General features: G+C 35.4%; 1 protein-coding gene across 1 annotated transcript in view; it reads left to right on the top strand.

The window, feature by feature from the left end:
* The window catches only part of HMCN1 (hemicentin 1), a 521,171-nt gene that overhangs the window by 307,999 nt on the left and 197,642 nt on the right, over nt 1-15,530 (top strand). Inside the window, exons 37-41 of the mRNA XM_030873036.2 lie at nt 7,120-7,221; nt 8,119-8,295; nt 8,839-8,990; nt 10,135-10,258; nt 14,959-15,134. Of these exons, the coding sequence (XP_030728896.2) occupies nt 7,120-7,221; nt 8,119-8,295; nt 8,839-8,990; nt 10,135-10,258; nt 14,959-15,134 (731 nt within the window). The remainder of the gene's footprint in view (nt 1-7,119; nt 7,222-8,118; nt 8,296-8,838; nt 8,991-10,134; nt 10,259-14,958; nt 15,135-15,530) is intronic.

The following is a 15,530-nucleotide window of genomic DNA, read 5'->3' as shown; positions in this document are numbered from 1 at the left end:
ACATTGGGGTGCATGTGTCTCTTTGAATTATAGCTTTCTTTGGGTATATGCCCAGTAGTGGGATTGCTGGGTCACATGGTAATTCCATTTTTAGTTTTTTAAGGAAAGTCCATACTGTTCTCCATAGTAGCTGTATCAATTTACATTCCCTCTAACAGTGTAAGAGGGTTTCCTTTTCTCCACAACCTGTCCAGCATTTTTTGTTTGTAGATTTTCTGATGATGCCCATTCTAACCAGTGTGAGGTGATCCCTCACTGTACTTTTGATTTGAATTTCTCTAATAATTAGTGATGTTGAGCAGCTTTTCATGTGCCTCTTGGCCGTCTGTATGTTTCCTTTGGAGAAATGTCTATTTAGGTCTTCTGCCCATTTTTGGATTGGGTTATTTGTTTTTTTAATATTGAGCTCCATGAGCTGTTTATATATTTTGGAGATTAATCCTTTGTCTGTTGACTCATTTGCAAATATTTTCTCCCATTCTGAGGGTTGTCTTTTTGTCTTCGTTATGGTTTCCTTTGCTGTGCAAAAGCTTTTAACTTTCATTAGGTCCCATTTGTTTATTTTTGCTTTTATTTCAGTTACTCTAGGAGGTGGGTCAAAAAAGATCTTGCTGTGGTTGATGTCAAAGTGTGTTTTTCTGTAGTTTTCTGGTAGCATCTTTAGGATTTTGTATGGAGAATATCATGTCATCTGCAAACAGTGACAGCTTTACTTCTTCTTTTCTGATTTGGATTCATTTATTTCTTTTTCTACTCTGATTGCGGTGGCTAAAACTTCCAAAACTATGTTGAATAATAGTGGTGAGAGTGGGCATTATTGTCTTGCTCCTGATTTAAGAGGAAATGGTTTCAGTTTTTCACCATTGAGGACGATGTTGGCTGTGGGTTTGTCATACATGGCCTTTATTATTTTGAGGAAAGTTCCCTCTATGCCTACTTTTTGCAGGGTTTTTATCATAAATGGGTGTTGAATTTTGTCAAAAGCTTTTTCTGCACCTATTGAGATGATCATATGGTTTTTTTCCTTCAGTTTGTTAATATGGTGTATCACATTGATGTGCGTATATTGAAGAATCCTTGCATTCCTGGAATAAACCCCACTTGATCATGGTGTATGATCCTTTTAATACGCTGTTGGATTCTGTTTGCTAGTATTTTGTTGAGGATTTTTTCATCTATCTTCATCAGTGTTATTGGCCTGTAGTTTTCTTTTTTTGTGACATCTTTAGTTTTGGTATCAGGGTGATGGTGGCCTTGTAGAATGAGGTTGGGAGTGTTCCTCCCTCTGCTATATTTTGGAAGAGTTTGAGAAGGATGGGTGTTAGCTCTTCTCTAAATGTTTGATAGAATTTGCCTGTGAAGCCATCTGGTTCTGGACTTCTGTTTGTTGGAAGATTGTTAATCACACTCTCAATTTCTGTGCTGTGATTGGTCTGTTTATATTTTCTATTTCTTCCTAGTTCAATCTTGGAAGGTTGCGCTTTTCTAAGAATGTGTCCCTTTCTTCCAGGTTGTCCATTTTATCGGCATATAGTTGCTGTAGTAACCTCTCATGATCCTTTGTGTTTCTGCAGTGTCAGTTGTTACTTCTTTTTCATTTCTAATTCTGTTGATTTGAGTTTTCTCCCTTTTCCTTTTGGTGAGTCTAGCTAATGGTTTATCAGTTTTGTTTATCTTCTCAAAGAACCAGCTTTTAGTTTTATTGATCTTTGCTATCATTTCCTTTTCTTTTTCATTTATTTCTGATCTGATCTTTATGATTCCTTTCCTTCTGCTAACTTTGGGGTTTTTCTGTTCTTCTTTCTTTAATTGCTTTAGGTGTAAAGTTAGGTTGTTTATTTGAGATTTTTCTTGTTTCTTGTGGTAGGATTGTATTGCTATAAAGTTCCCTCTTAGAACTTCTTTTGCTGCATCCCATAGGTTTTGAGTCATCGTGTTTTCATGTCATTTGTTTCTATGTATTTTTTTATTTCTTCTTTGATTTCTTCAGTGATCTCTTTGTTATTTAGGAGCACATTCTTTAGCCTCCTTATGTTTGTATTTTATACAGTTTTTTCCTGTAATTGGTATTTACTCTCATAGCATTTTGGTCAGTAAAGATAATTAATATGATTTCAATTTTCTTAAATTTACCAAGGCTTGATTTGTGACCCAAGATATGATCTATCCTGGAAAATGTTCCATGAGCACTTGAAAAGAAAGTGTATTCAGTTGTTTTTGGATGGAATGTCCTATAAATATCAATTAAGTCCATCTTGTTTAATGTGTCATTTAAAGCTTGTATTTCCTTATTTATTTTCATTTTGGATGATCTGTCCATTGGTGAAAGTGTGGTGTTAAAGTCCCCTACTGTCTATTTCCCCTTTTATGGCTGTTAGCATTTGCCTTATGTACTGAGGTGCTCCTATGTCAGGTGCATAAATATTTACAATTGTTATATCTTCTTCTTGGAATGATCCCTTGATCATTATGTAGTGTCCTTCTTTGTCTCTTGTAATAGTCTTTATTTTTAAAGTGTATTGTCTGGTATGAGAATTGCTACTCCAGCTTTCTTTTGATTTCCTTTTGCATGGAATATCTTTTTCCATCCCCTCCCTTTCAGTCTGTATGTGTCCCTAGGTCTGAAGTGGGTCTCTTGTAGACAACATATATACATGTTTTGTTTTTGTATCCATTCAGCCAGTCTTTGTCTTTTGGTTGGAGCATTTAATCCATTTACATTTATGGTAATTATTGATATGTATGTTCCTATTACCATTTTCTTAATTGTTTTGGGTTTGTTTTTATAGGTCTTTTCCTTCTCTTATGTTTCCTGCCTAGAGAAGTTCATTTAGCATGTGTTGTATAGCTGGTTTGGTGGTGCTGAACTCTCTTAGCTTTTGCTTGTCTGTAGAGGTTTTAATTTCTCCATCAAATCTGAATGAGATCCTTGCTGGGTAGAGTAATCTTGGTTGTAGGTTTTTCCCTTTCATCGCTTTAAATATGTCCTGCCACTCCCTTCTGGCTTTCAGTGTTTCTGCTGAAAGATCAGCTGTTAACCTTATGGGGATTCCCTTGTATATTATTTGTTGCTTTTCCCTTGCTGCTTTTAATATTTTTTCTTTGTATTTAATTTTTATTAGTTTGATTAATATGTGTCTTGGCGTGTTTCTCCTTAGATTTATCCTGTATGGGACTCTCTGTGCTTCCTGGACTTGATTAACTATTTCCTTTCCCATGTTAGGGAATTTTTCAACTATAATCTCTTCAACTATTTTCTCAGTCCTTTTCTTTTTCTCTTCTTCTTCTCAGACCCCTATAATTCGAACATTGGTGTGTTTAATGTTGTCCCAGAGGTCTCTGAGCCTGTCCTCAGTTCTTTTCATTGTTTTTTCTTTATTCTGCTCTGCACTAGGTATTTGCTCTATTTTATCTTCCAGGTTACTTGTCTGTTCTTCTGCCTCATTTGTTCTGCTATTGATTCCTTCTAGAGAATTTTAAATTTCATTTATTGTGTTGTTCATCATTGTTTGTTTGCTCTTTATTCTTCTAGGTCCTTGTTAAACGTTTCTTGTCTTATCTCCATTCTATTTTCAAGATTTTGGATCATCTTTACTATCATTACTCTGAATTCTTTTTCAGGTAGACTGCCTATTTCCTCTTCATTTGTTTGGACTAGTGGGTTTTTACCTTGTTCCTTTATCTGCTGCTTATTTCTCTGTCTTCTCATTTTGCTTAACTTACTGTGTTTGTGGTCTCCTTTTCGCAGGCTGCAGGGTCCTAGTTCCCCTTTGTTTTTGGTGTCTGTCCCCCGTGGATATCGTTGGTTTGGCACGTTTTGTAGGCTTCCTTGGTGGAGGGGATTGGTTCTTGTGTTCTGTTGGATGAGGCTGGATCTTATCTGTCTCGTGAGTAGGACCACATCCAGTGGTGTGTTTTGGGGTGTCTGTGTGCTTATTACGATTTTAGGCAGCCTGTCTGCTAATGGCTGGGGTTGTGTTCCTGTCTTGCTAGTTGTTTGGCATAGGGTGTCCAGCACTGGAGCTTGCTGGTCATTGAGTGGTGCTGGGTCTTAGCATTGAGATGGAGATCTCTGGAAGACCTCTCACTGATTGATATTATGTGGGGCTGGGAGGTCTCTGGTGGTCCAATGTCCTGAACTCAGCTCTCCCACCTTAGAGGCTCAGGCCTGACACCCAGCTGGAGCACCAAGACTGTCAGCCACACAGCCATGTACGTGGTGAGTTTCTTGCCTTTTGGGAAGTCTGAGGGCTTCTGCTAGCGTTCAGGAAGTGTTCTGTAGGAGTTAGTCCACATGTAGGTGTATTTTTGATGTATTTGTGGGGAGGAAGTTGATCTCCACGTCCTACTCCTCGGCCCTCTTGAAGCTCCTTCCAGGAACCCAAACGCATTCTACTATCCACTTTCTACTTGGCTGCTTTTTTCACTGTGGTTGCAGAGCTCTTTGCTTTCAGCCTTACTGCTGAGGTAGGGAGAGAGTGATGGGAATAGAGTGAGGTAAAATGTCATAAACCTCGCTGTTCTTAATTAGATTTTGCTGTTTTTCTTGAATACTCACTTTTTTAATTATTGCAAGCCTTTGTTTAATTTCCAGAGTTGTGAAAAAGTTGGTTTTGATAATTTTTCCAGTGTTCTTTTTTGTTTTTTAATGGAGGCATGTATTTTCAGTCTTTACTCTGCCATTCTTGCTGACATCTAATCTTTTTTTCTTTCAGTCCTTTAGTGGAATGAAAAATAGCCAGCCCACTCCACAGCTCTTTTATTTCTTATTCTTACCATGTTGTTTTATTGCAGCTGCTACATAGTCTGTCAAAGCCTTCAGTGATCACTTTCGTCCAGAAGGCTTCAAGTTAGTATTTAAATAACTGTTTTGAAAGAAGGCGCCATGGACTAATTATTTTTCCTTTCCAGTTGGAAAAGTCAGATAGCCATATTTAAAGGTCTTTTGTCCTTAAATACCATATCATAAATCAGAATTTAGTGCAGAAAACAGAAACATTCTAGGCATTTCAAGCAGGAGGGGTTAATACATTGCATTAGATGGATACAAAGGAACTACAGGTATGAAGGAGGAGTGGAGTCTAGGCTTTGTCTTTAGGAACAACTTCCAAGAAAATAAATATGACTCACAAGAACATCTACTTTTGAGGACAGACTTTATTTTAAACTTGTCAGAAAGCAGCTTTGAGTTTTATTGTCTTCTTTTGTTATTTCTTTTGCTTGTTTGTTTTCTTTGGTGTAGTCTTCTGCTTTTATTTTTATTATTTCTTTATTCCTGACTTCTTTGGCTTATTTTATTGGTCTTTTTCTGGAATCTGAGTTGAATGATTGGAACATTTATTTTCATTATTTCTTAGTTTTTAATATATTAATTAGGGCTTTAAGATTTTTTTTGAGTACTTACTGTTTAGTGACATTCCATAGGTTTTAGTTTTTAATCAATCTCATTCTAATTTATTTTTTCTACTTCTATACTTCTGTCTTGATTTCCTTTTTAATAAATTTTTTCTCCATGTAGAGAACTTTATATTTTATTACTGAGTTCTGTTTTTTTTATTATGGTTTTATTAAATTATGGTTATAAATGCTTTATTGACTTTTTTACGGCCTAATATATAGTCTGTTTTGAAAATATTCTGTTGGCATTTGAAAATAATATGTATTCTTTGTTAACCATAAATACACAAATACATATGTGTATGTGTATATTATATGTATTATATATACACACATACAGTATGGATGGGTAATTTTAGTTCTCAAATTATTTGTAACTTTATGTTTTGTTTCACTGCATAGTCAATTTCTAAGAAAGGTGTACTAAAATATAGTACTTTTCAGTTTTTCAAATTTTCTCTGCTATTTAACCATTTTTGCTTTTTTATTCAGTGCATAAAGCATTATCATTATAGTGGATTCTTTCTGAATTGTAACAGTTCAGTCAATAGAAAGCATTATTTTTGTCTTGTATAACAGTATGTCAGAAATTGATATCACACTTGTTGTTCTGGTATACCTTTGTCCAGCTCTTTATTGTCAGTATTTTTGCAATTGTTTTGCTTGTGCTTTTTAATTTTAAAAAATACTGTTAACCCTCAAATAGTGTTAAATATTTCTCTATTGACCAAGAAAATGAACTAATTCACATTTATGCTCTTGATTTATATATTTGATTTTATTTCTGCCATCTTGTTTAGTTCTTGTAATTTTTCTTGTTCCCTTTTCTCCTTTCCCCTTTCTCTGTTTTTGCTAGATTAATGGGTCAATTGTTTAATTGTATATGAGGCAGAGGTCAGGGGCTCTCATGCATTGGATAAGTTAAATTTAGCAAATCTTTAAAATGTATTTTTATATAAACCTTAAAGCTAACATATCTGTAGCATCTTTTCCAAGTAAGGTAAGATCTCTAGTTTACTTGTAATTTTGTTTTTCTCCTGGCATCCCTCCTACACTCCTTGAGACAGAAGATGTAGAGCATTGCTGTTCCAAGTTGTCATTACTTTTACACTATGCCTCTTAGACTTTCTGAATTCCTACTTTATAAATACATTAAAAATAGAGCAGCATTATCTGTGATTATTTAAAGTTGAAAATGTAGTTTTCTGTTTTATTTTACTAACAATTTAATTGTAACTTTCATATCAAAAGAAAAAACTCTAATAAACAAACAAAAAATGATTTTAATCCCTCTGAAATGGTTTACGATAGTACTGTACTAAGGTAAAGTCAGATATTTTGAGGAATACCCATGTCCTTCCCTGAAAGAGTTCAAATGTGTTAGATTACTTCTTGGTAAAGGCAATTCATCATCAGACCAGTCAGATTTATTGGAATTAAAAAAAATACTCCATTAGCTTTCTTTTACTTCTCTACTAATCTACAGTTCTAAGGCTTTTCCTGTCTAGGCATAGAGAAATGGATGATCCAGAAAACCTATTAACATCTTTTTCCATCCTGTTCTTCAGTACTACTTAATAGTCTACTTTAGTTTTATTCCAAATATATCATTGTATATAAGTGAAAGAAAGAAAGAAAGAAATGACAATTCCCAGTGAGCAAACAATTTCAGTTTAAATATTCTATTTGTGTTTGCTAATTATCTGTTTGGGCTTCTTACAGAACCACCCAGTCTGGAGGATGCAGGGAAGATGCTGAATGAGACCGTGGTAGTGAACAACCCCATACAGCTGAAGTGTAAGGCAACTGGAAATCCCTCACCTGGTAGGTGTGTTTGTGGACTCTGTAGCTTATTAACATTTTAAGATTTCTGCGAATTGCTAAATCTGTTTATAAGCATAATATAGTAATTACTAATAAGGGAAATATTATAGAATATATTTCAAGGGTAAAATATTGTTAAGGATATCATTAGGTGGATGATATTTTTGAATTTTCATTGCTTTTAACTACATGAAATAATTTACTCATTTAAACAATGTAGAAATATGTGAATAATTATCTTACTGTCCTTACTATGACCACAGAACCCACAATGGTATTGTATATAAATTTTTGTTGAAAAATATATTTTTATCTAGTCTCAATTGATTATCTTTATAAATCATTCATTTGATGAGACTATTATTTTGTTGATTTTCATCACCAGTAAGTTATTCATACTAATCAATAATAATATAAAAATTTTGAGGCTAATAGTATATATAGTGTTTGGTTTTGATTAGATGCATAAACAAAATTTTATAGATGAGAGGAATATATACTACACCAAAAGAAATAGAATCGGTTAAAAGTTTGCTATCAAACAAATACTGATATTGGATTGGCCAAAAAATTCGTTCAGGTTTTTCTGTAAGATTGTATGGAAAAACCCAAATGAACTTTTTGGCCAACCTAATACATTAGAGATAATGTAAAGAATATTATTTTTATAAGTTCACTTCAGGACTCTTATATTGGCTCGGCTATTCATGTTTTTCTAAAGTTTACCTCCTCCTAAAAATCAACCCTAAAGAGATAATTAAACAGATTAAACTAAGATGATAAGCGTAAGAATAAAGCAATTGTTACTGTTGTAGTTAAGCTTCGATTTAGTGTGTGTATTGAGCTTTTAAATGAAAAGTTTTAAAAAGATGGGTTTCTGTCCTCTTCCCCTTGCAGCTATTACATGGTACAAAGATAATCGTCCACTGTTAGGTTCCAGTAGCATGACTTTCTTGAACAGAGGACAGATCATCAATATCGAAAGCGCCCAGATCACAGATGCTGGCATATATAAATGTGTGGCCATCAACTCAGCTGGAGCTACAGAGTTATTTTATAGTCTACAGGTCCATGGTTAGTGCTACTTCTCCTAGATTCATCCTGGAGTGAAGAAGCATTCAAAATGATTAAGTGCATCTATAAAATTCTAGTGTAAATATTTAACAGAATGTGTTATTGTCATCTTTACTTAAGAATGCAGTATTCTAAAACTGATAAGCGTTTATATTTTCTGATTCCCATTAAATGCTCTATTTTCACATGCTATTGAACTTAAGTTTTCTTTAGATGAATTGCTGCAAATAGTCATCAACAATCTTATCAGCTAATGACATTGGCCCTGTTTGTAAATACTGTCTGTCAGAATCATAGGTTTTAGTTCAAGAAATGTTTCCAAGTTATTATCTCTAATAATGCTTTTAAGAGGAGTTCATAGTTAACATACTAGAGTAGATACAGTGTAAGGAAACACACACAGATACACACAAAGCCTGGAAATCAAGAAATAAAAATGTAAAACATTACTGTGGACACAACATATAGTTTTATTATTTTGAGATGTACTATTCCATGATGTTAACATATCTTAATTTTATTTATTTTTTTATTCCTTTTCAGTGCCCCCATCAATTTCTGGCAGCAATAACATGGTGGCAGTGGTAGTTAATAACCTGGTGAGGTTAGAATGTGAAGCCAGAGGTATCCCTGCCCCAAGTCTGACCTGGTTGAAAGATGGGAGCCCTGTCGCTAGTTTCACTAATGGGATACAGGTACTCTCTGTCATTCCTTAAGTGAAATCTACCATCTAATTATTCAATACAGGAAGTATAAACAAGTAAAACTATTAAAGGGATTTGGAGAGCAAGGATTCACAAATGTTATCCAAACATGTACACATATACATCCATAAATACCATGGGCACACAGTTGTGATTTCTAAACAATTCATTAAAAGCTCAGTATATCTAAGAGTTCCCTTATCTCATATGTAGTGCTATATTTTGACCATTGTTTTATATACTTTCTACTTCCCCCCCAACTCTCTGCCACCACCATAAAAGATACCCTATGCAAAGAAATGTTCTTCAGCAATAAAAACAGGAATTTTTTGGTAGACGTTATATTTAAATGTCTGGAAATAATCAGAATATTTACTTCAGAGTAAATATTTACACAGAGTATATTTACTTCTACTAAAACATCATATAAAGAAAAAGTATAAAGGCAACATTATGAGAAGTGAAATTTGAGTCTGACAAAAAAATTTAAGTACATTGCACTGACTCAAAATTTAAAATACGGAAACATATATCTCATTGAAAGTGTACTTCAATTTTGCTTTGCTTAGCAGAGAGCATAGTTACTCCACCATTCTACTTCTTGAACTTTTCTTGAAAATCCATTGCTTGCAGAATTTGGGATCATAGACTATCCAGAGTCCATGTCAATATTAAAGGTACAACTACATCAGTGGGATAAAAGGACAAATGAATGTGACTAATTAATTTATTTGACTGCTACCATTCTGTTAATTTTACCTTCTTACTTTTTCTCTCCAAGAAAAATTAAGAGGAGGATTAGCTCCTCTTATTCCCACTTCTTCTTGTCTTTCTCCCCTGGTGGCTTTTTCTCTTTCTGTAGTAAGTATTGATAAAGTTGGATCTTCACTTGATCCTGTATGTAGAGAGTTGTGTTCAGTGGTTATTACCAAGTTTGGTTCTAGCCTCTGTCGTCCTCCACAGATAAGATGAGAAGGGGATTAAATGATGCTTGCCCTCTTTAAAACATCCAAGTAGAAATCCTTCTAGAGGCAAATGTTCAGTTGATCAATCTCAGAAAATAATTGAAAAAGTATGTTTACACCTACAATTCTCAGGAGATATGTTGGTTATTTAGCTTTCTATTCATCAACAGGTTCTGTCTGGGGGCCGCATCCTAGCCTTGACCAGCGCGCAAATCAGTGATACGGGGAGATACACCTGTGTGGCAGTAAATGCTGCTGGGGAGAAACAAAGGGACATTGACCTCAGAGTATATGGTGAGACATTTTAATAATTACTTCTGCTCTGATATAGCTGTGTTTAAGTCCTAATGTCATTGAGGAAGTTAAGAAAGTTTTTGACAATAAAGAGCTGTGAACAATAGAAATTATCAAAATATTACAAGGTTAATTAAATCAGAGTCACGCTTTCTGCCTTATATTTGACTTTGATTTTCCTTTATTGAAGTTCTGAGAAATAAAGATGCATACATCCAGCATGTAGGGTGTTGTTTTTATGGAGCACTCTGAAGAACATGACTATGGAGAGATCTTTGCAGTTTGGAAGACATTCTTCTCCCTAAAGCAAGGCTCTGTTCAAGTAGCTCTCTTGATCTATTCTACTCGAAGCCTGGATTTTCTTACTTTTCAATTATATGTATAATCAGCATATTTTATAGTCAGTACTATGTCTATGAATTAAAGGATATTTGAGAAGCAAAAGTTAAACTAAACATAAACTTAGGCAAAATTCAAGTATTTTTTCTTCCTACCTATGATGCAGCTGTAAGGTACAAAAGGAAAGGTCTGATTCCATCACACCAAGAGGCCCCTGGAACAAAGTTGGGGCCTCAATGGCCTCCATTCATAGATTACACTTGTCATTCCACATTTTAGTATACCTTTGCATTTAGAACTTTTTCAGGGTTTTACTTGCATTATATTCTTGGTTCCTGGAATAATGGATGTGTTCTGTAGTCCTCAAAGAGTATCTGTTTAATGCAAGCCTCCTCTTCTAAGTCCTACCTCACTTCCAAATAATTTACTCCTGTTCAAAATATATTACTTTTTTTTTTTTTTTTTTTTTACCTCCAGGCCACGTGGATTGACTTCCCTTTTTGAGTTTGCCAAAACAAATGTAATCATCACAAATAACTTATATAATAAGTCCAAATTTTTTAATAAAAAGGCCCCTTGTTTCAACCTGGATGCCATGCATCTCTAATTAAGCTAAAAAATCCCAGTTGGCATCAGTAAATTACCCAAGGCTCATTATGCATCCCTCTTTTTTGTTGCTTCTGCAGTTGGCATGGGTCTGTATCTAGCCTCCAGCTGGTGCTCTGTGTCTGAGATAACAGAGGGTCTAAAGTACCCAACTGCAAGGAATCTAACTCCTTCCCTTAATGGGTCACTTTTATGCTTTATGAAGAACTGGAATGTTTCCAATCTAAACTATCCTTAGAGAATGATGCATCAATCTAAGTATGTGACACAACAGCTCCTTCAATCATGAACAAGCAAGCAGACGAGCAAGCAAACATCGGTATTCACTGGGTTTTAGTCAGCCCTGAAAATCTGGGATTGGCTGCTTCCATTTCTGCACTGGTTAGTGTCAAAAGTGGACCTGGGAGGTGATAGAGAGTTGATATTTTTCAGGAGTTATGAAGATGTGCGTCACTACTTTTTATCATTTATTAAGTACCCCCATACTACCTTTTTAGTCTGAAAACCAGAATCTTCCCTCTGTTATAAAAGTCAAGTGGCTAGCCAGCCCATGCGTATGTTTTAGAATGTGCGTATGTGTTTAGTAGCCAGCCCATGCGTATGTTTTAGAAGGTGCGTATGTGTTTAGTAGCCAGCCCATGCGTATGTTTTAGAAGGTGCGTATGTGTTTAGTAGCCAGCCCATGCGTATGTTTTAGAAGGTGCGTATGTGTTTAGTAGCCAGCCCATGCGTATGTTTTAGAAGGTGCGTATGTGTTTAGTAACTTGCTGTGTGTATATATTTTGAATGTCAAAGAAGTGCCAGATTAAAACAGGTTTTTAATGTGAAATTAGCTTCCGGTCTATGCTCTACTATTCGTATTATGTCCCTATATTATATTCCTAAATTTGTGATAGTAACCTTGGCAATCTTGGATCTATTTGGTGCGTGATGATTCTGCAGCCTCAGAGGTAAGTCCCCGTCAGATTTACATTGTAGAGTGTGGTGGTGTAGGAGGAGCAGACACTGTGTAACATAGCTTTCCCTACAATTACAAGAGTAGTTCATTAAAACTGTTTCTCCCTGGTATCAATTTGGAGTATGCATCACCATACTCTTAGGTGCTGAAACATGAGGATAGAGTTTTTAAATGCTTTGGATTCCTGTAGTACCTTATCTTTAAACTGAAGCCCTGAGAACTTTCTTAGAGATCACACACTGCCCAGTGTTTTAACAGGCATAACCCTGTGGCAGTTCTGATTTGTGTAATTACATTTCACAAGTATAATACGTAGGATGAGAAACAGACACAACACACCCCTTCCTAAGCAACATGACTGCAAAGCAGAATAGGGATAACATCTAAGGAAGCTGAGGATCTAAACGGCAGAAGCTTGTTCTCTTCTCAGACTAAACAAAAAGTTGGAAATGAAAGACAGGGCAGAAAAAAATAGTTGTGCTGAGGTAATATATATCCTTGACTGTAATTAGATTTGCTTTAATTTATGTTCTTTAAGAAACAAATACTCTTTTTTTTTTTCTTTCTTTTTTTTTTTGCGGTACGCGGGCCTCTCACTGTTGTGGCCTCTCCCGTTGCGGAGCACAGGCTCCAGATGCACAGGCTCAGTGGCCATGGCTCACGGGCCCAGCCGCTCCGCGGCATGTGGGATCTTCCCGGACCGGGGCACGAACCCGCGTCCCCTGCATCGGCAGGCGGACTCTCAACCACTGCGCCACCAGGGAAGCCCTACTCTACTGTTTTTGTATTTTTCCTCTCAATTGAAAAAAATTGAGCTTGATTCAACTCATTTAGCTTAAAGAAAAGTAATTGAAGGAAAAATATTTGGAAATAAATTAGCATTCTGCTTTCTTGAATTGTTTCTGACTTTTACGTCTACAAGCAGTCATAAAGAATCCATGCTCTTTTGTAAATTCTACAAATAATCTGAGATAAACATATTTTATATAGTTGTGGTACATTTTTATCCACAGAGGACAGACTTAACCTGAAATTATTTCCAACTGTGAAGTTGTATTTAGGACTCTCTATGCTAAGACTGGTGAATATATCTTTTCTTCATAATATCTTAGAAGATGGCACTCATTGTGCTGATTTTGCTGAGATTATAGAAGTTTTCATCTCAAACAGACTAGTTGTATATCTTTTATCTGTTGTCTCACATGTTAAAAACAATCCCACTCTTTTCTGTCACCCGTAGAGTACTTTAGGCTTTTGGAAAGCCACATGTCTGTGTGCTGTTAAATTTAGCAGGACGGGCATCACAGATCTCTGCCCAAAAGTTCCACTGATCTGTTCCAACCATTGTGCATGGAGTTTCTTTTGTTAGCCTCATTTCCTTTGGGTTTAACACAAGTCCTGCATCCAGAAACAGCATAAGAAATACCCTCTAGTTCAAATGCCTTTCCCTGTGTAAAAGACATGGTAGCAGAGAAACCTCCTGGTTATAGAACACGATTATATAACCTCCTGGTTATAGCCCCTTAAGCTATAGGGACTAGCTTAAGTACCCTGCGTTCATTGTCATTTTGCCACATGCAACAGTACCAAGCTGGAAACAATGGCCAATGGACTATCATAATGTTCCTTACCACAAAAATCTTATTTCTACCAAAGCATTTGGAAAATCCTTTAGGATTCATTTCAATGAAACTTAACCTTTCTTGTAAAAAAAAAAACAAAACCAAAAAAACTACAAATATGGTATGTTTCCTACAATCCTAAATAGTTATGGGATTTAGCGAGAAATGGCTGAGGAAATTCCCCTCTGTGCTTTTTTGGAGTGGCCCTTTTATAACAGGCCTGATTTTATCATTAGTTCATGATTTTGAATTATTATAAATATAAGCCTGAAAGAGTCCTTGAGAGCTTATGGAGCCCACCGTCTAATTCTTGGCAGGGCTGTACCTCGACCATCTGAGACAAATGATTGTTTACTCTATTTTTTAATACACCCAAGGGAATGCGGTTCCTTAAACTTCTCCAAGAACATATTTCACGATCTGACAAGCCTTATAGCCAGGGAATTCTAATTTTAATCTCATCAAAATTTCAACTCATTTCTTCTTTTTATGTAGTTGTATGCTGTACAGCTGGTCACTGTTTTAGTTTGGTCTTTAATGTATCATTTATCCCACATGGTCTTTATTCCATAGAAAACTGACAAGGCACCGTGAAAAACCAAAATGAGCTCTAAACTGCAAGTCAGAAGACTCCTAGTTTTGCCACCAATTAGTCATATTATTTCAAATAAGCTCTTATCTGTCAACCATCTTATGTTTTGCAAACTCTGAGGTGGGACAGGATGATCTCTTTCAACTCTATTTTTTTATTTTGCCTCTGTATTTATGAAATTTATTTTCTTTTGCAAAAATAAACATCAAAAATGTGTTTGCCTTTAATTCATTGTTATTTCCAAAATATTTCATGAGTGGTTTAATGCTTTGAAAATCTTAAGTGGTGACATCTAGTTCAAGAAGTTTCTTAAGTGGGCACTTGGTGAGAACTTCCAGTTCTAAAACTTTTTTACATGAAAAGTTAGTGAAAAAACTATTTCTGTTCAACAGGAACACGTTAATCAGTGACTTATGAACACTTGATTCTGAACGAAATGATGTGCAGAGGGTATGTTAGAATTACTGTGCTCCTACATCTAAAAAGAACTAATAAAATTATTCAGTATATGTCCTGATGATTAGTAAAGATAAGCAGTATGCTGGCCTCTTTTATCCTGAGGGAAAACCCATCTTTCACTTAGTTGCACCAAATATTATGGGAGAAGAACAGAACGTCTCTATCCTCATTAGCCAAGCTGTGGAGTTACTATGTCAAAGTGATGCAATTCCCCCACCGACTCTGACCTGGTTAAAAGACGGCCACCCCTTGCTGAAGAAACCAGGCCTCAGTGTCACTGAAAATGGAAGTGTGTTAAAGGTAAGCCTATAGATTCATTTATTGCTTCTTATATTATTCCTAAGCTCATGGCTTTGGTATTACCACTATCAAAATAGTACCCCTATTAAACTTTACAAGTATTCTACTAATTTCATCTTATAAAATTCCAGGAACCCTTTTATTAATGAGGTTTGTAATATTTTTCAGTTTTATGCTTAGTAAGGTTTAAATATTATACTTAACTGTCAATTCATGTTTGTAGCCAGAAGTCATTCAAAAATACTTCTAGGAAAATATTATAGAAATATTCTAAGGAGTGCATCATCTTCAGTCGTTCAGCCAATCAGCGAATACCCATTCTAGGTGCTCTGCATAGGGATGCAAAAAAGTATGACACATTTATGCAAAATGTCTTCCAATTTTGCATAAATATAT

This window comes from Globicephala melas, chromosome 1 (assembly GCF_963455315.2).
Source record: "Globicephala melas chromosome 1, mGloMel1.2, whole genome shotgun sequence".
NCBI classification, from domain to species: domain Eukaryota; kingdom Metazoa; phylum Chordata; class Mammalia; order Artiodactyla; family Delphinidae; genus Globicephala; species Globicephala melas.
This window is presented reverse-complemented; position numbering and strand designations above follow the sequence as displayed.